This window comes from Lagenorhynchus albirostris, chromosome 12 (genome assembly GCF_949774975.1).
Source record: "Lagenorhynchus albirostris chromosome 12, mLagAlb1.1, whole genome shotgun sequence".
Lineage (NCBI taxonomy): Eukaryota > Metazoa > Chordata > Mammalia > Artiodactyla > Delphinidae > Lagenorhynchus > Lagenorhynchus albirostris.
The window spans coordinates 79841305-79863895 of NC_083106.1; the positions used below are offsets into that span (position 1 = coordinate 79841305).

Genomic DNA, 22591 nt, shown 5'->3' on the forward strand with positions numbered 1-22591 from the left:
GGAACAGTGAGGAACAAAAATAAAAAAAGAAGAGAGATAAAAAGCACAATGTAATAAATCACAGCAAGATCCTTTCTGACCCACCTCCTAGAGTAATGGAAATAAAAACAAAAATAAACAAATGGGACCTAATGAAACTTCAAAGCTTTTGCACAGCAAAGGAAACCATAAACAAGACCAAAAGACAACCCTCAGAATGGGAGAAAATATTTGCAAATGAAGCAACCGACAAAGGATTAATCTCCAAAATTTACAAGCAGCTCATGCAGCTCAATAACAAGAAAACAAACAACCCAATCCAAAAATGGGCAGAAGACCTAAATAGACATTTCTCCAAAGAAGATATACAGACTGCCAACAAACACATGAAAGAATGCTCAACATCATTAATCATTAGAGAAATGCAAATCAAAACTACAATGAGATATCATCTCACACCAGTCAGAATGGCCATCATCAAAAAATCTAGAAACAATAAATGCTGGAGAGGGTGTGGAGAAAAGGGAACACTCTTGCACTGCTGGTGGGAATGTGAATTGGTTCAGCCACTATGGAGAACAGTATGGAGGTTCCTTAAAAAACTACAAATAGAACTACCATATGACCCAGCAATCCCACTACTGGGCATATACCCTGAGAAAACCAAAATTCAAAAAGAGTCATGTACCAAAATGTTCATTGCAGCTCTATTTACAATAGCCCAGAGATGGAAACAACCTAAGTGCCCGTCATCAGATGAATGGATAAAGAAGATGTGGCACATATATACAATGGAATATTACTCAGCCATAAAAAGAAACGAAATTGAGCTATTTGTAATGAGGTGGATAGACCTAGAGTCTGTCATACAGAGTGAAGTAAGTCAGAAAGAAAAAGACAAATACCGTATGCTAACACATATATATGGAATTTAAGAAAAAAAATGTCATGAAGAACCTAGGGGTAAAGCAGGAATAAAGACGCAGACCTCCTAGAGAACGGACATGAGGTTATGGGGAGGGGGAAGGGTGAGCTGTGACAGGGCGAGAGAGAGTCATGGGCATATACACACTAACAAACGTAGTAAGGTAGATAGCTAGTGGGAAGCAGCCGCATGGCACAGGGATATTGGCTCGGTGCTTTGTGACAGCCTGGAGGGGTGGGATAGGGAGGGTGGGAGGGAGGGAGACGCAAGAGGGAAGAGATATGGGAACATATGTATATGTATGACTGATTCACTTTGTTATAAAGCAGAAACTAACACACCATTGTAAAGCAATTATACCCCAATAAAGATGTTAAAAAAAAAAGCACAATGTAAACTAGGAGACAAAAATACAATCATATCAATAAAAACATTAAATATGAATGGATTACAAATCTAATCAAAAGGCAGAGATTGTCAGCCTGGATTTAAAAAAAAACCCCAAACCTAAGTATATGCTGTTTGTATAAGACACACTTTAGATTCAAAGACAAATGTATGATTAAATTAAAAGAATGGAAAAGGATATACCATGTAAATAGCAACCGAAACAGAGCTGGAGTAGCTATACAAATATCAGATAAAATAGGCTTTGCTTGCGACTAATAATTTATTCCCCACTAGTGGCAGCAATGATAGGGAATCTATCTACTGCTGAAATCTGTTGGAGGAAGACCTCAGGGATGTATGGAGAGTTGGATGGCTGGTGACAGAAAATCTGGTCATTCCTGCGTCTCTGTGTGGGTCTATTTGCATACTGCTGAAAGCTTTCATCACTCAAGAAAATATCCTGCACATGCTGAAAAAAGAATGGTCTTTTAGAATCTGGGCTTAAGCTTCTGTGTTAATTTTGGACCTACGGCTGAATGGTAAAACAGAAGCTGCTAGTTCTCTCCACATGTTTAAAAAATAGTCTTTTCAATTGGCAATGAAAGTCTCTTACTTTGTGTGCACCCTAGGGATAGCTGGTTTAGACAGATATTAGATTCCAAGTTATCCTAAACTCAACAGAGCTCCTGTTCTGATTGCTTTATATAGGTTAATAAGTACTTATGTAGTTGTAACATAAGAGACATAAAGAATCACCAGAGAAGAAAGAAACCAAACTTCTAATGCTTTGAATATGATAGCTTTAAAAAAAATCTATTCTCAAGAAATGACTCACTTAGAAACATTTTCATGTAAGAATCTAAATCCACACAAAGTGAATCCTTGGAGATATAAAACTAGTTTGATAATTTTGGTTTAAAAACAGCTTTGTGAAAAGCACAACGGGATACCACATCACTTCACAGGCAACATGACGGCTATAGTAGAAACAAATCCAGGTAGTAACAAGTATTGATGAGAATGTGGAGAAATTGGAACCCATAAATACCATCATGCAGCTGCTTGGGAAAACTGTCAGTTCCTCAAATTGTTAAACATAAGGCTATCACGTGACACAGTAATTCCACTTCTAGGTAAATGAACAAGAGTTCTGACCACTTAGGTTCACAGAAAGCTAGGCAGTTTGACATGGGTTAGTCTTTAGCTTTGTGAAAGCTTTGCCTCTCACAGTCCCTTTCCTTAAATTAGAAGGGTTTTCTCTACACCCTAAGATGTATCTGTATTGAACATTGCTTTGTGAAATTGTAATTTCTGGAAACAGGTTTTATAATGGTTTTAAACTATGATTTCAGGAGTGGGGACAAAACCAGGACTATAAAAATCCCAATGATTAATGAATATTAACAAATGTTTCCAGAATAGTAATGCTAAATTCAAGAGATTAAAATTCTATGGCCCTGAAAAAAAGTGTAGCAAATCCCTAAAACTGATTTGTAATAATTTTTTTATTATTTTATTATTTTCATTATCTAATGAAAGTTTTTACAACTTGATGTTTTACTCCTCTCTCAGACAAGCACAACACAGTAAGAGAAACCTTGAAAAATCTAATCAATTAAATTGCTTAATGAATGTTCTCCTCTCAGTGTACCCTAATATTTCCTTATTAATGTTTATTATTTATAAACTTTTCTACTTAGGCCCATACTGTCTTTCTGGGCAGAATCTCTAAGAGAACATTCTTGCAAAGAAATCCATGATCAAAGCATCTAGTTAAAAAAAAGAGAGAGAGAGAAACATGAAAGTGGACGCAGGCAAACTCTTACAGTCATTTTTTTCAAAAGATTGAAGGTTGAAAATTATGATCAGATGGCTCATCGTACTATGGACTAAATATGCATAATTCTGAGAGTTTTTTTCATAATGAGAATAAATATTTAACACAATCATGCAAATCATTTAAAAAATGGATATGATTCTACTGAATTGCTTGTATTTATCTAACCCTAGTGAGAGTAAAAACAAAACAAAACAATTTTGGTATTTAAAACAGAGTCCATGAAAGCAAAGTTCTTTATTGCTGCCAGAATCAACCTCCCTACAGATAACAACTTGTGTGAGGACAGTTCCAAACTCAGTTGGTGCTGTCCCATTCCACCCAACCCTTACACTTTGAGTTTTTTTCTATAAAAACATACTTTATCAGCATATCATTTAGTATGATTTCTATAAACAAACACCAATGAAAGGGTATGAGGAGCCAGTTAAAAAAATCATGACTTTGTAAACATTGTACCTCATTAATTATCTTGATATAAAAAAGTTTCTTTGTACATGATGTATAAAAGGTAGATATGTGTAGCTTTCACATTAAAAAAAATAAGAAAATGGTCATGTTCTGTTTTTTCAGAATATTGCTGACATTTATTACAAAATACTCTTAACATATAACACCTGACACTTTTATTTGCATGAAAATAAAGATTAACTAGAAAGGTAGCAAGTTCATTTTTAGTTGCTTTATTCATCAGCCAGTTACCCCCACCAAACAGGAAATACTGATCAAATTTTACAGGAAGTCCCAAAGGAACTGAGTTTAGAGGATGTAATTCAGTTCACTTAGTAAGACCAAAGTGTTAATTTACTAAAGGAGTTATCTAAAGTTAATACCCTGTCATCAAACAGATGATAAAACAAAGACAAAAACAATTTAAAGATATAACAATTGTAAATATATATGCAACCAACATAGGAGCACCACAATACTTAAGGCAAATGCTAACAGCCATAAAAGGGGAAATCGACAGTAACACAAACATAGTAGGGGACTTTCACACCCCACTTTCACCAATGGACAGATCATTCAAAATGAAAACAAATAAGGAAACACAAGCTTTAAATGATACATTAAACAAGATAGACTTAACTGATATTTATAGAACATTCCATTCGAAAACAACAGAATACACTTTTTTCTCAAGTGCTCATGGACCATTCTCCAGGATAGATCATATCTTGGGTCACAAATCAAGCCTTCGTAAATTTAAGAAAATTGAAATCGTATCAAGTATCTTTTCTGACCACAACACTGAGACTAGATATCAATTACAGGAAAAAATCTGTAAAAAATACAAACACAGGGAGGCTAAACAATACACTACTAAATAACCAAGAGATCACTGAAGAGATCAAAGAGGAAATCAAAAAATACATAGAAACAAATGACAATGAAAACATGATGACCCAAAACCTATGGGATGCAGCAAAAGCAGTTCTAAGACAGAAGTTTATAGCAATAAAATCCTACCTCAAGAAACAAGAAAAATCTCGAATAAACAACCAAAGCTTACACCTAAAGCAATTAGAGAAAGAAGAACAAAAAAACCCCAAAGTTAGCAGAAGGAAAGAAATCATAAAGATCAGATCAGAAATAAATGAAAAAGAAATGAAGGAAACCAAAGCAAAGATCAATAAAACTAAAAGCTGATTCTTTGAGAAGATAAACAAAATTGATAAACCATTAGCCAGACTCATCAGGAAAAGGAGGGAGAAGACTCAAATCAATAGAATTAGAAATGAAAAAGGAGAAGTAACAACTGACACTGCAGAAATACAAAGGATCATGAGAGATTACTACAAGCAACTCTATGCCAATAAAATGGACAACCTGGAAGAAATGGGCACATTCTTAGAAAGGCACAGTCTCCTGAGAATGAACCAGGAAGAAATAGAAAATATAAACAGACCAATCACAAGCACTGAAATTGAGACTGTGATTAAAAATCTTCCAACAAACAAAACCCCAGGACCAGACAGGTTCACAGGCGAATTCTATCAAACATTTAGGGAAGAGTTAACACCTATCCTTCTCAAACTCTTCCAAAATATAGCAGAGGGAGGAACACTCCCAAACTCATTCTACGAGGTCACCATCACCCTGATACCTAAACCAGATAAAAGATGTCACAAAAAAAAGACAACTACAGACCAAAATCACTGATGAACATAGATGCAAAAATCCTCAACAAAATACTAGCAAACATAATCCAACAGCACATTAAAATGATCATACACCATGATCAAGTGAGGGTTATCCCAGGAATGCAAGGAATCTTCAATATATGCAAATAAATCAATGTGATAAACCATATTAACAAATTGGTGGAGAAAAACCATATGATCATCTCAATAGATGCAGAGAAACCTTTTGACAAATTCATAGAATTTTATTTATGATAAAAACTCACCAGAAAGTAAGCATAGAGGGAACTTACCTTAACATAATAAAGGCCATATATGACAAACCCATGGCCAGCATCATTCTCAATGGTGAAAAACTGAAACCATTTCCACTAAGATCAGGAAAAAGACAAAGTTGCCCACTCTCACCACTATTATTCAACATAGTTTTGGAAGTTTTAGCCACAGCAATCAGAGGAGAAAAAGAAATAAAAATCCAAATCGGAAAAGAAGAAGTAAAACAGTCACTGTTTCCAGATGGCATGATACTATACATAGAAAATCCCAAAGATGCTACCAGAAAACTACTAGAGCTAATCAATGAATCTGGTAAAGTAGCAGGGTATAAAATTAATGCACAGAAATGTCTTGCATTCCTATACACAAATGATGAAGAATCTGAAAGAGAAATTAAGGAAACATTCCCATTTACCATTGCAACAAAAAGAATAAAATACCTAGGAATAAACCTACCTAAGGAGACAAAAGACCTGTATGCAGAAAACTATAAGACACTGATGAGAGAAATTAAAGATGATACAAACAGATGGAGAGATATACCATGTTTTTAGATTGGAAGAATCAACATTGTGAAAATGACTACACTACCCAAAGCAATCTACACATTCAATGCAATCCCTATCAAACTACCAATGGCATTTTTCACAGAACTAGAACAAAAAATTTCACAATTTGTATGGAAACACAAAAGACTCTGAATAGCCAAAGCAATCTTGAGAGAAAGAAAAACAGAGCTGGAGGAATCAGACTCTCTGACTTCAGACTATACTACAAAGGTACAGTAATCAAGACAGTATGGTACTGGCACAAAAACAGAAATATAGATCAACAGAACAGCATAGAAAGCCCAGAGATAGATAAACCCACACACATATGGTCACTTTATCTTTAATAAAGGAGGCAAGAATACACAATGGAATAAAGACAGCCTCTTCAATAAGTGGTGCTGGTTAAACAGGACAGCTACATGTAAAAGAAGGAAATTAGAACACTCCCTAACACCATACACAAAAATAAACTCAAAATGGATTAAAGACCTAAATGTAAAGCCAGACACTATAAGACTCTTAGAGGAAAATATAGGCAGAACACTCTATGACATAAATCACAGCAAGACCCTTTTTGACTCACCTCCTAGAGAAATGGAAATAAAAGCAAAAATAAACAAATGGGACCTAATGAAACTTAAAAGCTTTTGCACAGCAAAAGGAACCATAAACAAGAAGAAAAGGCAACCCTCAGAATGGGAGAGAATATTTGCAAATGAAGCAACTGACAAAGGATTAATCTACAAAATACACAGGCAGCTCATGCAGCTCAATATCAAAAAAACAAACAACCCAATCCAAAAATGGGCAGAAGATCTAAATAGACATTTCTCCAAAAAGATATACAAATTGCCAACAAACACCTGAAAGGATGCTCAACATCACTAATCATTAGAGAAATGTAAATAAAAACTACAATGAGGTATCACCTCACACCAGGCAGAATGGCCATCATCAAAAAATCTAGAAACAATAAATGCTGGAGAGGGTGTGGAGAAAAGGGAACCCTCTTGCAGTGTTGGTGGGAATGTAAATTGATACAGCCACTATGGAGAACAGTACGAAGGTTCCCTAAAAAACTAAAAATAGAACTACCATATGACCCAGCAATCTCACTACTGGGCATATACCCTGAGAAAAACATAATTCAAAAAGAGTCATGCGGTAGTGCAGTGGTTGAGAGTCCGCCTGCCAATGCAGGGGACATGGGTTCGTGCCCCGGTCTGGGAAGATCCCACATGCCATGGAGCCACTGGGCCCATGAGCCATGGCCACTGAGCCTGGGCATCCGGAGCCTGTGCTCCGCAACGGGAGAGGCCACAGCAGTAAGAGGCCCGCGTACCGCCAAAAAAAAAAAAAAAGAGTCATGTACCACAATGTTCATTGCAGCTCTATTTACAATAGCCAGGACATGGAAGCAACTTAAGTGTCCATCGACAGATGAATGGATAAAGAAGATGTGGCACATATATACAATGGAATATTACTCAGCCATAAAAGAAACAAAATTGAGTTATTTGTAGTGAGGTGGATGGACCTAAAGGCTGTCATACAGAGTGAAGGAAGTCGGAAAGAGAAAATCAAATACTGTATGCTAACACATATATATGGAATCTAAAAAAAAAGGTTCTGAAGAATGTAGGGGCATGACAGGAATAAAGACACAGATGTAAAGAATGGATTTGAGGACTCGGGGAGGGGGAAGGGTAAGCTGGGATGATGTGAGAGAGTGGCATGGACATATATACACTACCAAATGTAAAATAGATAGCTAGTGGGAAGCAGCCGCATAGCCCAGGGAGATCGGCAAGGTGCTTTGTGACCACCTAGAGGGGTGGGATAGGGAGGGTGGGAGGGAGATGGAAGAGGGAGGAGATATGGTGATATATGGTTATGTATAGCTGATTCACTTTGTTATAAAGCAGAAACTAACACACCATTGTAAAGCAATTATACTCCAATAAAGATGTTAAAAAAAAACCAATTTAAACAGGCTGTGGGGAAATCCACAGTATCCCTATATATTTAGACTTCAGAGAAGTCTTTCGATGAAATAAAAATTATCATTTTATCTCTCAGAGTGTGCACTTTGCACTTTACACACGTAATAATTTATAATGAGATTATTTTATACATGCGTCAAGTGCAAAGTGATTCTTCATGACAAGCTGTTTTCTTTATAAGTACACAATCTCCCAAATTACTAGAGGTGATTTAGGCTAAGAGTGAAGTTTTGAAATAAAATATTGCCAGGCTGCAAAAGATGTGATCATTAATACTTTTCACTGGACTCAGTAAAGAAATATTTATGTTCTAGCTATCCTTAGGTCTTCATATCATATACACTAGTATTTTAGTCACTTTATTCACCAATTTAACAAACTAAGTAGAGCTCATCGTTATTTTATTGAACAAGATGGAGATTCCTTTTAGGAAAGTTTTATTCATCCTTATTAGTCTTTGCTTTCCTCTCATAAAAGCACCCCCTCCACACATCTGTAAATTATAATTTCTCTACGACAAATAAAAGATCTCAGAGGAATAGGGAAAGAAATAGCAATCAAGTACTTTGCTTAATACTTGGCTATTCTCTTTAACACAACTAAGACAAAATCTGGCTTCAGTTTCCTTGGACCAAAATGGAAATTCATCGTCAACCTCAATCAGCTAAGAAGCATTTTAATGAAATTTTGACGAAGTACTTAAACATAAATGGTAGATATATGCGTTCTAATCAAAGTGAAGATAATAATTGAAAGTGATTGTATTTTACAGGTTTTTTTCATTCTATTTTTGACTGACAACCACAAAATCCCCCTGAATTCTTATTACAGAGTCAGTAATCATAACAAGCACAAATACCCTACCTGTATGGGAACAATCAATCTGGCCAGCCCTACGGAAGTAGCTGAAGTCTGCACAACACCAGCATTATTTATGTACTTAAACTTTTATTCTTTAAAGGATTTTAAAATTACCTGCATTTCAAATGTAGACTCATCCAAAGTAGTGTTCATGAAACCAAAAGTGTGATAGTCTATGTTTTTTTCCTAATACAATACATTACACGTATCCCCCGCTTTTTAAAAGTTCCCTTCACTCCACTTTGCTTTTACGAAAGAAAAAAGGTGAGATGTGAAAATTAGCATTCCGTGTTTGTTTTGGAGTGAGCTGTTATAGAGGTAGTACACACCCAGAGCAGAGAGAGCAGCCCTGACAAGCTCCTTCCCCAGGGACTGCACTCAGCATCTCAGCATCCAGCCACCAGCTTTGAAATGTGTCTGTGGGCATTTGTGCCTTATTTGATTTATTTTGTGCATCCGTTAGCAAGATATGTCCAGAGGTAATTGTTTCTTCTCTTTATGCCATTTGGTCTTACAAAAGTTTTCATAGAAAATCTCTATTTTCAGATAGTGGGGGAAACCGGTATTGCATTAAAATAATAGCCCCTAGAATGATCTCACGTACCACCAATGGTACAGGCAAACACATTTAGTGAAAATAACTACCCTATATAATACCCTGATTTCTTTTTCATAGAAAAAACTTATGAACATATACTAACATCAAGTTTAAAAACACAAGTTAATGTTCAGCTTAATGTCAGGCTTGCTGCCTACACACTGCAGTATGTAATCTAAACTTTAAAACAGTTGAACAGAGGCAGCTGAGTTGATATATTGAACCCAAAATACTCATTGCCTCAGTCTCATATCGGGAAATTGTAATTTACACCAAATGAAAGTGTATAGTATGTCTGCAAAGGACAGGCTGATGTAAGATTCCACTTGTCTCCTATCTTACTGAGTACATCCTCTGTGATTTCCAAGACTGATAAGAGTTAAAGGTGACCTTTTACTTCCTTAGGAGTGATTTCAATGCATGAGGGAGAAGAAAAGAGCAAAACTGTGGTTCAATATGACAACTCTGCTACTTGTGTTCTATAGATCATTTTATTCTGAGCTCTTGATTTTAATTTGATCCATTCTCTCCACTAAATCAGTACATCCCATTCCTCCTGCTGTAGAGTTTCAAATCACCCGCCATGCGTCCAATGGGTGATGAGAAAGGTAAGGCCCATTAGACTTTATTGTTCCTCAAGGCAGATGAATCATCCTCAAAACTCAGGGAGCTAAGAGGACAAATGAGCTTCATAATGATTTAAATTATGTTAAAATATCACTGTTCCCATGAACACAAACTACCCAGACTGTATCTATTAATATAAAACTCTGTAATGCTCCTAGATGTTCATTTTATTTTTCAATGAGAGCTACGAATGAGCTCTTCTTAGCATGTAATTTCTTTGTGAAATATAGTGATTAACAACACTAGGTGAAACATTCACTTAATAAAGTTCACAGCATTGTAATAACAAACGATAGAAAAGAAATCATGGATTCTAACCACTTTGTCCTCCTTTGGGAAAGCATCCAAGGAAGCAGAGTAAAGAGAGAGGGAAAAGAAGAGAAAAACAAAAATAAGGCATATATTAATAAACAGATTTTAAGAAAGCAATCATGTGTTACTTTAAAGTATAAAAGCACAGGTAGTTTAAAAAGTAAATATTTATTCTTACCAAAAAATAGTCACTGTTCAATCTTTTGTTGAAAATACACATATACTGATCCTGCTATAGGTTAGGTACAGAAGTTGGGCACTATAATTTCAGAACTTTCGAGAACTTGGATTATTAAATCTACATTTAAATCATTCTTCAGAAAGAAAACTTAATTCACTACCATATTTAGTCCACCTATTATTGAAAAGACATATTAAAATGCATAAAATTTGAATGAATAATTACATCAAATTACTCTTAAAATATTTATAGTTATGACCTGGAAAAATCTAAGAATGGGAAGTGTTTGTAATAAATAAAGATGAGAAAAGAAATCTGTTAACCATTTAGCCATAAATTATCCCACAAGGAAGATTTATTCATAACAGGTATTTCAAAATTTACAGTGTCACAGGAAAAAAACAAATTTATACAATTTTGTGTCCTTCGTCCAAGATTAAATATTTTAAGTTGTGCTTTGTTTTGTTTTTTGAATATTTTTTCCAAGATTGAATGGGTTTAGTAAAGATGGATGAACTACATTAGGCCTGCTTGTCTGCTCAAAAGCATACGTAGCTCAATTTCCTTTAAACCCCTCTCCTGTTTAAAATATGAGTTTGATTCTATGTTATTGGATTGCCTCAAACCTATAATGTGAAGTTAAAAGCATTCAACAGCTATGGGCACTCAGCCCATTTGCACCCTAGCATTCAGCATCAGCACCCTTTCAGATTGGACAGTACCCTTACTGCATGAGTTGTTAATATTTTGAATACCATCACAGGTCTCATTTGCAAGAATTCATTCCAAAAAGTGTGTTCAAGAACTAAAGAAGGGAAATTTAACAAATAGGTCCTGTGCACTTTTTATGCACCAGACACGATCTCAATCCAAGCTTGTTTTGGAAAGGCTTTAAGGTAGCATACGAGGATTAGCTAAAACACATAACTTTTAGGAAGACAAAAGAAAACTTATGTGACCATAAGAACGGAACATAAAGAAAAATTAAAGTTGCATAGATTTGAATTGTTTTAATTCTCGTAACAGCCATATGCATTAATTACTACCATACAGTTTCATAGATAAAGATGCTGTTGCTCGGAGAAGTTAAGGCTACAAAGAAAATAAGTTTAATAATGCATCTATTTTACTAAATGTCTTAATTCCCCTAGAAGAGATTTTAGAATAATACCCTACTTACAACTCAAATACACTACCAAAGAATACAATGTTGATGGGTAGGTTCACTTTAATTTTAACGGTGATTTTCCAAATTAGGAAGATATAAGTGTAAACCACCACTTTCCCCCACGAAATTAAAATTTTGACACACTCTTTAAATATCCAAATAATTTTCATAAGACTTAGCACTCTTTTCCTTTTTTAACATGACAGCAAATTTGAAGTTACTCTCACAGAGGCTAATATTGCTTTATACATGATTGCATTGCGTTAAATTTAATGCCACACAATCTACCTTGATTTTACCTTCATTCAATCTGAAACATATGTTGCAGAAATTCAAGGTAGGTTGTTTTGTTCTGCTTTTTTTGTACAAGAAGAATTGGTGGTAACACGCTTCAAGGGTTTCATAATTCACGATACTAAATCTACATTAACTACTTTCTTCAGAAAATAAACTTACTCCCATAGGTAATCTGTTGGTGTTGAATGGGAATCATTTATCGAGATACACACATACAGAAAGCGCATCTTTTATGAATTATCTGCATCGCTCGTCCCCTGCTCTGGTCACGGGGGAGGCGGGGCGCATCCACCTGTGCGCACCGTGGGCGGCTCTACTCACGTTGTTGGACCGCAGGGACACGCGGCCCCCGCAGCGCGCGCAGAACTTGGTGCTGCAGTAGGAGCACAGGTGGCCGCAGCCATCAGCGAACTTGGTCTTGTGGCAGATCCCGCAGGTCGGAGCATCGTCTTTGTGCTCACCCTGGTAACGCCGTGCTTCTTCCCCTATTTTTCTCACTTGCTCCTTATAGCTTTCAAATTGTTGATGCAATCTCCTGGGCAGAAGAGAAAATGGGAGCAAGCTATGTGAATGCTGGAAACGGGAACAAAAACACTTTTTCGTAGCAAAAGAGACGTCTAGCTTTTGAACTGAAGCAAAACATACGAAGCCACTTTCCCCCCTAACCTTACCACCAGAGGTAAGAAATGTATTAGCCTGTCTTCTATTAGCTCCAGTAGTGCTTATTAGCACTGAACCGTATATAAATAGACTCTATATAATCATTCCATATAATTTCCAACAGTGGAATTCCTGTATCCACTCCGTGACTCTGCTTCTTTGACAGGTGACTTTCAAAGTATTTTTGACTGGGACTCCACATCTTACAACCACAATCATGTGTATATAAGGCAAACGTTATACAAGATTCTTAGCCTAACTCTGTAGAATGTGCTCTGATATTTTCTGTCTTATTCTGTTTGAAGTTTAATACAGATTACTGTTTTTAAAAAATTTGTCACAGTAAATTGGTCCCAAGACCCACGGTTGAAGCATGATGCATACTTGGGAAATGACTATTTTAAACTACATTGCTAGGCAAGCTGTCTTCCATGAAGTATCTTCCTTCACTTCCATTCCTGGAGACATCTGTGTGGCATCAAGTATTCCACACAGGACACAGACTGGACTGTTTATACGTATATACCTATATGTGTGTGTATATATATATGTTACAGTTGAGCTAGCTTAGATCTGTCGCATCACATTACAAGCTCTAAACCATACCTTGCAAATATTCAGATTTTTCCATGCCCCAGTTTTGCTTGATCTCTCCCAGGTCATATGTATGAGAGTTGCTATTACTCTTTATTGATAACTGCTGGACTTCGGGCAACTACATTTGTTGAGGCAAAGCATTTCCCCAAGAACATTCACACTTAATATGGTTGAGGTTTCCTCCGCTCCCCATTAGTCCAAACCCCTCTCTCTCAAGCTGCTACAAACAGAAACAGTTCCATGTTCTGTACAGAGCACCATGACAGCCGGTGATTCTCCAGAGAAAGGAAGCCTTCATTTTGTTGATGAGAACTAAGAAAATTGTCCCAGGCTTAATAGTCATTGGCTCTTACACCAAAAGAGAAACTCGTGGGAAATGTCTAAGCAGATGTATCTGTGTATCTAAGCTCGTTTGCTGGATGTGAGTTTCCCCAGGATCAGAGAACACACATGCTATTGTCAGTTAAGGCAGTTAGCGTGATGCTCCACATCTATGATAACTGTGGGGAACTGGGACTCCCTGGAAACTGCATTCAATAAGTGAAGTCCAAGCACTGCAGTGTTTGAAGTACGGGGATTTCATTATATTTTCATTTTAACATCAACAGCTTTTGAGCAGAACTTTAATTATTACTTATTATTAATTATTTAATTATTAAAAATTCTCAAATCCCTTTCCTGCTTTGCCAACTGACACTTTTTTCTATTTTAATTCTCATAATTAAAGCAAACATAGTTGCACTAGCGTATAAAGTAGTTTAGAATCTGAAACCCTTCCCAGTTTAAAGGCCAGCTAATTTCAGTTCAGCGAGGATATTGTGATATTTTATTTAATGCATGCAAGAATGTCTGATCAATTTATTGAAGAGCTGTTTGACCCATTCCAAAATGCTGAGCTGAGCAGACAGGGAGTGCATGAATAAATATTTATTGTGAGAACCACCAAGTCAAACATATTTAAATTATATATATATATATATATATATATATATATATATATATATATATAAATGAGAAGGAGAAAGCTAGGCTAAAGAAAAAGCTTCCCTATAAACGTATAATGATACAGAACATGTTTTGGTTTGGGTGCTGGCAAACTTTACGGTAAAAGGCCAGTTTGTAAATATTTCAGAATTTGTGGGCCAGGCAATATCGGTTGGCAACTACTCAGCTGTACTGCTGTAGCAGGAAAGTAGCATAGACAATACATAAATTGTAAGCATGGCTGTGTTCTAATAAAACTTTATTTACAAAAAAAAGATGGTAGGCCAGATTTAGCCCGTGCACCTGGTTGTCAACTCCTGATTTAGTATATGATTTATACTAAGGCATAACAGCTTGAAAATCAAAGTCTTTCTGACTTTTAAAAATTCAAACATAAAGGACTTTTATCCATCCTATAGGGTCCAATCAAAAGGCATCTGTTTCAGGAAACCTTTGTACAATATATTTGTGCAGAGCACTGAGATGAAACCTTTCTCTAATGCATCTCATAGCGTTTCCTCTGGTCCCTCACAGGCTACTTAATATTATTTCTACCATATATTATTACTGTTTCTGTACATGACACTTCTCTTCTACCAAACAGTAAATAGTGTTAGAAGTGCACAGTTCAGCCAGCTAATAAAAACATACATCCCCTTAGTAGTAGCCAATACATCTTTGCTGAATGGAAAAGTCATACGTATATATAAATATATTTTTTAGTCCGTCTTGAGAAAAAACAAAAACAAATGCGTTTATACTGAAGACTAAATATCCTGGAAAATCTTACTGCCAAAAATGCTGGATAAAATATTTAAAAGGATAACTTCTAATTCATGTTTGAGCTGAGGAGAGAGTATGGAGTTGAGTTCCTCAAAGGAGAAGTATGAAACGGGAGCAGTAATTCCGAGGTGATATAGCTCTGAAGCTGACAGCTGCCCTGGGGACATGGACAGAGTCTCTGTGAGCGAGAACTTCAGATTTAACTTTTGCACATGTGACTGAAAATAAAAATTCCAGTTAGGCAGCCACCAAAAATTATTGAAGTACTGTGTATAACATCCAAATCTGGAGATAGAAAAACATGGAATGAGAAAAAAGTCAATCCAAAGAAGATAAGAATTGAAACAAACAAACACAGACAATTAGAAATAGAGCATGTGATGGCAGAAACAATCCAACATGTCAGGAGTCACGGTAAGTGTAATGGACTACAGCAGTATGAAAAGACAAAGTTCATCAAGTTAGACTTAAAAAATTCAGCTAAATGAGGTTTAGAAGAGAAATACCCAAACTATAAAAGCACAGAATGTTTTAAATAAAATGATGGAAAAAAGATATTCCAGGGAAAGGGTAACAATAACAAAACAGCAACAACAGCAAAACAAAACTGGTGTAATACGTAAGGCAAAAAGCATTACTTGAGATAAAGAGGGTGTTACTATTAAAGAAGTGTTCATTTCGTGTTGTATGTGACAATTCTAAACTTGATTGCATATAATAACCTATAAAGCCAAAAAATTGATAAAACTATTAGGACAGAGAAATCTACCATCAGAGTAGAATATTTTTACACACCTCTCTCTGTGTGGTTGACAGATCAGACAGATCAAAAATAAATAATGATAGGGAGGTTTGAACAACACAATGAACAAGTTTCTATATGTATATGTATACATCTGTCCAGTAAACTAAACTTGTTTTAACTTGTTGAGTGCAGTAAACATACTGAACAATAAATGTACTCAACAAATAAATATTTTTTCATAGAGATATGAAATTTTTCCAGCTGTGGGCCTCAAAAGTAATAGAAATGTTTTTTTTCTTAAGCTTCATGGTGAATGTATGATGTATGTTTTGTTCTTTTTCTTTATGCTTTACATATATGTTACATAATACTCCTGTATGTATGAAATATTTTGTAATATAAAGAAGGAAAAATTTATTTCTATCTCATTAGGTATCACTGGCTAACAAATGACTGCTATTAAAGAACTGAAAAAGTGAATGTATTTGACAGCATTAAAATCTACAGAAGAGTTGACCATTTATGGAACCTAATTTTAAGAAGAAATGCATATGTTTAACCACATAATAACTTTATGAAGTAGACAGTATTATTATTCCCGTTTTATTGAAACTAATTTTGTTTGGGGCTTTGCTTTATTTTCTACCTGAATATATCATTCTAAATTTGCATACTTTAGTAAAAGAATGAAATTAGGATATTCTCTAACACTATATAAAAAAAATAAACTCAAAATGGTTTAGAGACCTAAATGTAAGACCAGATACTATAAAACACCTAGAGGAAAATGTAGGCAGAACACTCTTTGACATAAATCAAAGCATTATTTTTTGGATCCATCTCCTAAAGTAAAGGAAATAAAAGCAAAAATAAACAAATGGGACCTAATTATACTTAAAAGCTTTTGCAAAGCAAAGGAAACCATCGACAAAATGCAAAGACAACCTACTGAATGGGTGACAGTATTTGCAAATGATATGACTGATAAGGGGTTAATATCCAACATATATAAACAGCTAATACAACTCAATAACCAAAACAACCCAATTAAACAATGGGCAGAAGAACTGAATAGACATTTTTCCAAAGAAGACATACAGGTGGCCAACAGGTACATGAAAAGGTTCTCAATGTCACTAATCATCAGGGAAATGCAAATCAAAACCACAATGAGATATCACCTCACACCTGTCAGAATGGCCATCATCAAAAAGAACACAAATAACAAATGCTGGAGAGGATGTGGAGAAAAGGGAACCCTTGTACACTTTTGGTGGGAATGTAAATTTGTGCAGACACTGTGGAAAACAGTGTGGAGGTTTCTCAAAAAACTAAAAAATAGAGCTATCATATGATCTGGCAATGCCACTTCTGGCTATATATCTGAAAAAAACAAAAAAACACTAATTTGAAAACATACATGCACCTCAGTGTTCATAGCAGCATTATTTACAGTTGCCAAGACATGGAAGCAAGCTAGTGTCCATCAACAGATGAATGGATAAAGAAGATGTGGCATATATACAATGGAATATTACTCAGCCATAGAAAAGAAAGAAATTTTGCCATTTGCAGCAACATGGATGGACTTGGAGGACATTATGCTAAGTGAAATAAATCAGACAGGGAATTCCCTAGTGGTCCAGTGGTTAGGACTCAGCATTTTCACTGCCAGGGCCTGGGTTTAATCTCTGGCCAGGGAACTAAGATCCCGCAAGCTGCGTGGTATGGCCAATAAAATAAAATAAAATAAGTCGGACAGATAAAGACAAATACTGTATGATATCACTTGTATGTGGAATCTAAGAAATACTACAAACTAGTGAATATAACATAAAAGAAGCAGACTCACAGATATAGAGAACAAACTAGTGGTTGCCAGTGGGAAGGGGGGAGGGGAAATACAGGGAAGGGGGAGTAGGAAGTACAAACTCTTGGGTGTAAGATGGGCTGCAAGGATGTACTGTACAACACGGGGAATACAGCCAATATTTAGTAAGAACTGTAAATTGAGTGTAACCTTTAAAAATTGTATAAAAATAAAATATTAAAAATACATACATAAATAATTTCACATACTTCAGATCTTATATTGAGCTCACACAAAGCATGAGAATAAATGCAGATTCGACTTGCAAATGGAAGTGTTTCTGGACTCAGGAAAGCGCTCACAGGGAGGAAATGTCCATTTTCGATCGTGGCTAATTGATGGTATGTGAACAAAGCTGACCATGGAAAAGCAAAAGGTCTGCCAATGAGCTCAGTCATGATGCTTCTACAGATGCTATAGTCTCAGTCAATTCTACTTCCCCTCATTTCTCAGCTCCTCTATGGTATTTATTCCCAAAATTGACTTCAAGCGACTGTGCCCTTCTGAAACACTCAAAAAGTTATTTTGGTGACTTGGGAACCCAGTGATGGTCTGCTAAGTGCTGGTACAACTTAGACCGTGGGGTCTTCCAGGCCATGCTAGGTGCACAGGAAGCAATGACTCTTTCCCCAGAGGCCACAGCAAGAGGGTTGGTGAGATGAGGCTTCTTGATTGGGGTCTGAGTGAGGTCTCCGGTTCTCGCTTTCTCCGTGGGATGCCTTAGAGGGGCGTTCTCTTCCAGTCTCACCAAAAGTGGGGAAAAATCCAGCCCACAGAGTAGTTCCTAAGGACAAGAGCCACCAGGGGACAGAGTTCTCCTCCCAGAAGGATGTGCCCAAGTGTCTCCCCCCACAGGCATCACTCCAGACCCGGCCGGGACTCACAGCCTCCTGGATGCCATTTCTTGGTGGCCTGGACGCATCTGTACCCTCTTCTCGTGTGCATTTAAAATTCTTCCTTGGTTCCAGCAATGGGCCGTGTTCATATGACTGGTTTGGATACCACCACAGGGAGCAGAGGGAAAGAAGCAAGATTGTGCCGTTTCTCAGCACAGAACTCATGTTACATCCTCACACCTCTTTCTTCCTGGGCTTCTTCCTCTACCTATAGACAGGACTCCCTTATTCTGCAATGAAAGAAAAAGCCCAACCCAAGTCCCCATCAACCTGGCTGACTTATTTCCCAGTGTACTCCTCCTTTTTACCAGCAGAAATTATGAAAGAAAAGCAGGAAGGAAGGGAGGGAGGGAGGGAGGGAAGAGCGGCCTTCATGACTCCCACTTCTTCAAAATCTACTTATTCCATAACCCTGTGCAGTGCTCTACTAAACTATCTCTTAAAAAACCATCCTTCATGCCCTTTTCTCAATCTGTATTCCCCTCACATCACTCTGAGATCACTCACTGTCAAGATGCTGTCCTCATAATAAGATTTGCTTTTGGAATCAGGATACTGGTACTGAAACCATAAATAGTATATTTATTTTTTGTATCTGATGTTTTAATGCTTTAATCCATATCAAATATGTGACAGTGTTCTATTATGAATAATGCATGGAAATTCATATTTGACTATATGGTATTACAGTAAATGCAGGACTGCAAATGTAGAAACTTTTTGTGAAATTTATCTGTACATTTCAATTTTAGAATTAACAAGATATTCTTATTGATTAGCAAGGTTGACAAAATATATGATCACAGATCTCTGATTTAAATTTTCTACAGAGAAAATGGAGAGCATTCTAAAAGATGCAATGCTATCAGAAGAAAAGCATTGATATAGAAACTTTGGTTTTCTCCATGGATGTGATTTTTTCCATTGTTTCACTATGTAACAATCATTGTATTATTTTAATATCTGTGTGCTCAATTGAAGAAACTCCAAGATTCCAGTTGTAAACAAGTTGTTTGGGTGGTTAGTGGCACGTATTTGAAGGAAATAAAGATGAATGCCTATAAAACTAAATATCATTCTCTATACATCTAAAGTATAAATATCATCCTGGGAATTCCCTGGTGGTCCAGTGGTTAGGGCTCTGTGCTCTCACTGCCAAGGGTGCTGGTTCAGTCCCTGGTCAGGGAACAAAGATCCTGCAAGCCACCTGGTGTAGCCAAAACAATTTTCCAAAAAAAAAAAGAATATATATATATATATATCATCCTATAATGCAAAATAAATCATTTAAGTGGGAAGTTATTAATAACATCCTTACCAGTTAATGCGAATTTGTTGATCACTTACTATAAATAGGGCACACAGATAGATGCCGAGTGACTGGTGATGGGGGGATGAAGAGGAATCTCTGTTAATTGACACGGCGCCTCATTTACTTCTGTTTTGTGTTTCTCCTTCCTCCATCCCCAAAGTGGTCAGAAGCTAGAGGACCGAAATCCCACCTTTCTTCCCGGCTCTCCTTGGTGAAGTCTAGGCTACATTTTTCTGCAGTAGGAGGGGATGGGAACCAGTGCTTTGAAGTTTCAAAAGCCAAAGTTACAGGTCCCGAAAGAAGATGAGGGCTTTCCCCAAGAGGAAGGGAGGGGCAGAGACCAGAGCAGTTTGCATGTAGCACCTGAGATGGAGAGCTGCTTTGGGACGTATATACAAGGGTACTGAGAAAAGCAAGCATGGTCTATATTTCCTTTCCCAACTTTGGCACAGAACACATACAACAAGACACGATCAAGGGCCCATGCCAATAGTGATGGGGAGGTTAAAGCCAGGAGAGTTCTTTTGAGAAGGCTGGATCGCTTAAGTGCCTCCAAAGACCTGGGGGATGTATGGGAAGGAGCCTTGACAGTGACCGAAATTAAACATCGGCTAGCCTAATACCCTGGAGGCTTGTTTTAGAAATTTTTGACATCAAACTCTATTGTTGAAAAACTCACCCTAACCTCAACTCTAAAGCACACTTCTTGACTCCAAGGTATGTACACTGTGCTTAGAAGGTAAGTTATATGTAAACATAAATTAGCAGTTTACGACAACATATATAAAGAACGGAAAGAAATTGTTCTTTAGAAAATAATAATTCTGGGTGAAAGGATCAGGGAGATTTATTTGGCTTAGCTGATCCAAAACATTTTCCTAGATGAGTTGGAACTTAGACTGTTCTCTGAAATAATAAAAATCTGGCTCATGGTGGTATTAATATAATACTTAAGCAAAGAAATAGGAAAGCATGCTAAGATAATAATAAAGTAATCATGAATGCTCCCAAATATCTCAGAAATGTAGTTGAAACCAAATCACCTTTTAGAGTCTTTGTGTATCAGCAAACAAGCCTCCACTGTGTATGTTCTAGTGAATGACAGCCTGACAATTATACATAACTGCCCATGAAGTCAAAACACAGGTGCAGTTAAAAAATGGTTTCTTGGTCCCAAAACACAATTGTCCCCTTTTTCGTGAAACTGTCTCTTTGATTCTACTCTGTAACAGAGGGGCAGTAAAATTCCAGTGCACTCCAGGGGTGACTAATTTTTTAAAAAAATTATGCTTGAAAAGAATGGTCCCTTGTGTCAGAATTGAGTTGAAAATAAAAAAAAAAATCACAGTCTTTTAAGCAAAAAGGTTAAGTAATAGAATTTGGTGCTATAAAACTGTTGGGAGGGGGATAGAAGTGGGTTCTGGGTCTGATCTCCAGGAATGATCTCCAAAACAAAAGCATAAAACCAGCTACTGAAAGTTCCTCAGCCAGGAAACTGTAAGAAAAGGGGTCCCGGGCTGCACAGCAGGAGGTGAGCGGTGGGTGAGCGAGGGAGGCTTCATCTGCCTCTCCCCATCGCTCACATTACTGCTTGAACCATTCCCCACCTCCGTCCGTGGAAAAACTGTCTTCCATGAAACCAGTCCCTGGTGCCAAAAAGGCTGGGGACCGCTGCTGTAGAATCAGAAAGCCAGCGTCCAAATGGCTGGAGCCCCACCTCCCCGGCTGAGATGCTCTTGTCTGGACTCCACCACCACAGTCACACTGAGCTGCTAAAGAGACCAGCAAGATCAACGCCCAGATGCCGCGTGGCCCTCCGTTAACTCAGGTTCGGTTCAAGTCTCAGGCCCGTGCATCGGACTAGGGGATCCTAAATCACATCAAGGATTCCAGCTGCAAGAGAATCCATGGAATTTAGTTGTTAGGTTTCTGGCTTCTTCATAGTACTCCCTGGAAGGAGTCTGGAACAGAGGTTGTGAGGGTCAGTCTTCCACTTTATCTACAATCTTCTGCTTTAGGTCAAATTTCTTAATTCCTTCCACTGCACCTGTAGTGAGCAATAGCTGAGTCTAGGGATTCTCATTCACCTTCATTCATTGTCTCTCTCTCTCTCCCTCTCCCCCCAAACACTAAGCACCCCTAATGCCCACTATAGGAAGCATTTAGCCTCCATCAGGAAATTTCTTTTGATAGATGCTGTCCCCTAAGAAACTCACATACACATATATGTATTTGTGTCTGTCCAGTCCTTTTCATCTAGTAAGCAAATTGCAAGACCACAAATCAAGGTAAACCTCAGACTCAGATACAAGACACACATGCAATCAAACACACACAAAAAAACCTTCCCTCTGTGGTGATGAGATGCACAGCCCAATCTACCACCTGCGATGAAGACCTTCATTATTCTTAGCCTGCATTATTTCATCGACTTTTTACTAGGCTCTGGCCAATGGGTTCCCTCACTCTGGTTCATCTTTCATACTGTCTGATACACTGAACGGATCACGTCAATCGGCTGCTAAAGTATCATTTCTAAGGTAGTCCATTGCTCATCCTGGGATCCAAGGGGATTCTCCTTGTTCCCAATCATCT

General features: G+C 37.1%; 1 protein-coding gene across 3 annotated transcripts in view; it reads right to left on the reverse strand.

The window, feature by feature from the left end:
- Nucleotides 1-22591, reverse strand: part of RIMS1 (regulating synaptic membrane exocytosis 1) — a 472981-nt gene that overhangs the window by 265694 nt on the left and 184696 nt on the right. For 2 of the 3 annotated variants that reach the window (XM_060168206.1, XM_060168205.1), the window contains one exon: nt 12471-12684. In XM_060168206.1, the coding sequence (XP_060024189.1) occupies nt 12471-12684 (214 nt within the window). Of the gene's footprint in view, nt 1-10509; nt 10522-12470; nt 12685-22591 lie in introns of all 3 variants that reach the window. The other variant, XM_060168204.1, reaches the window with a different exon arrangement.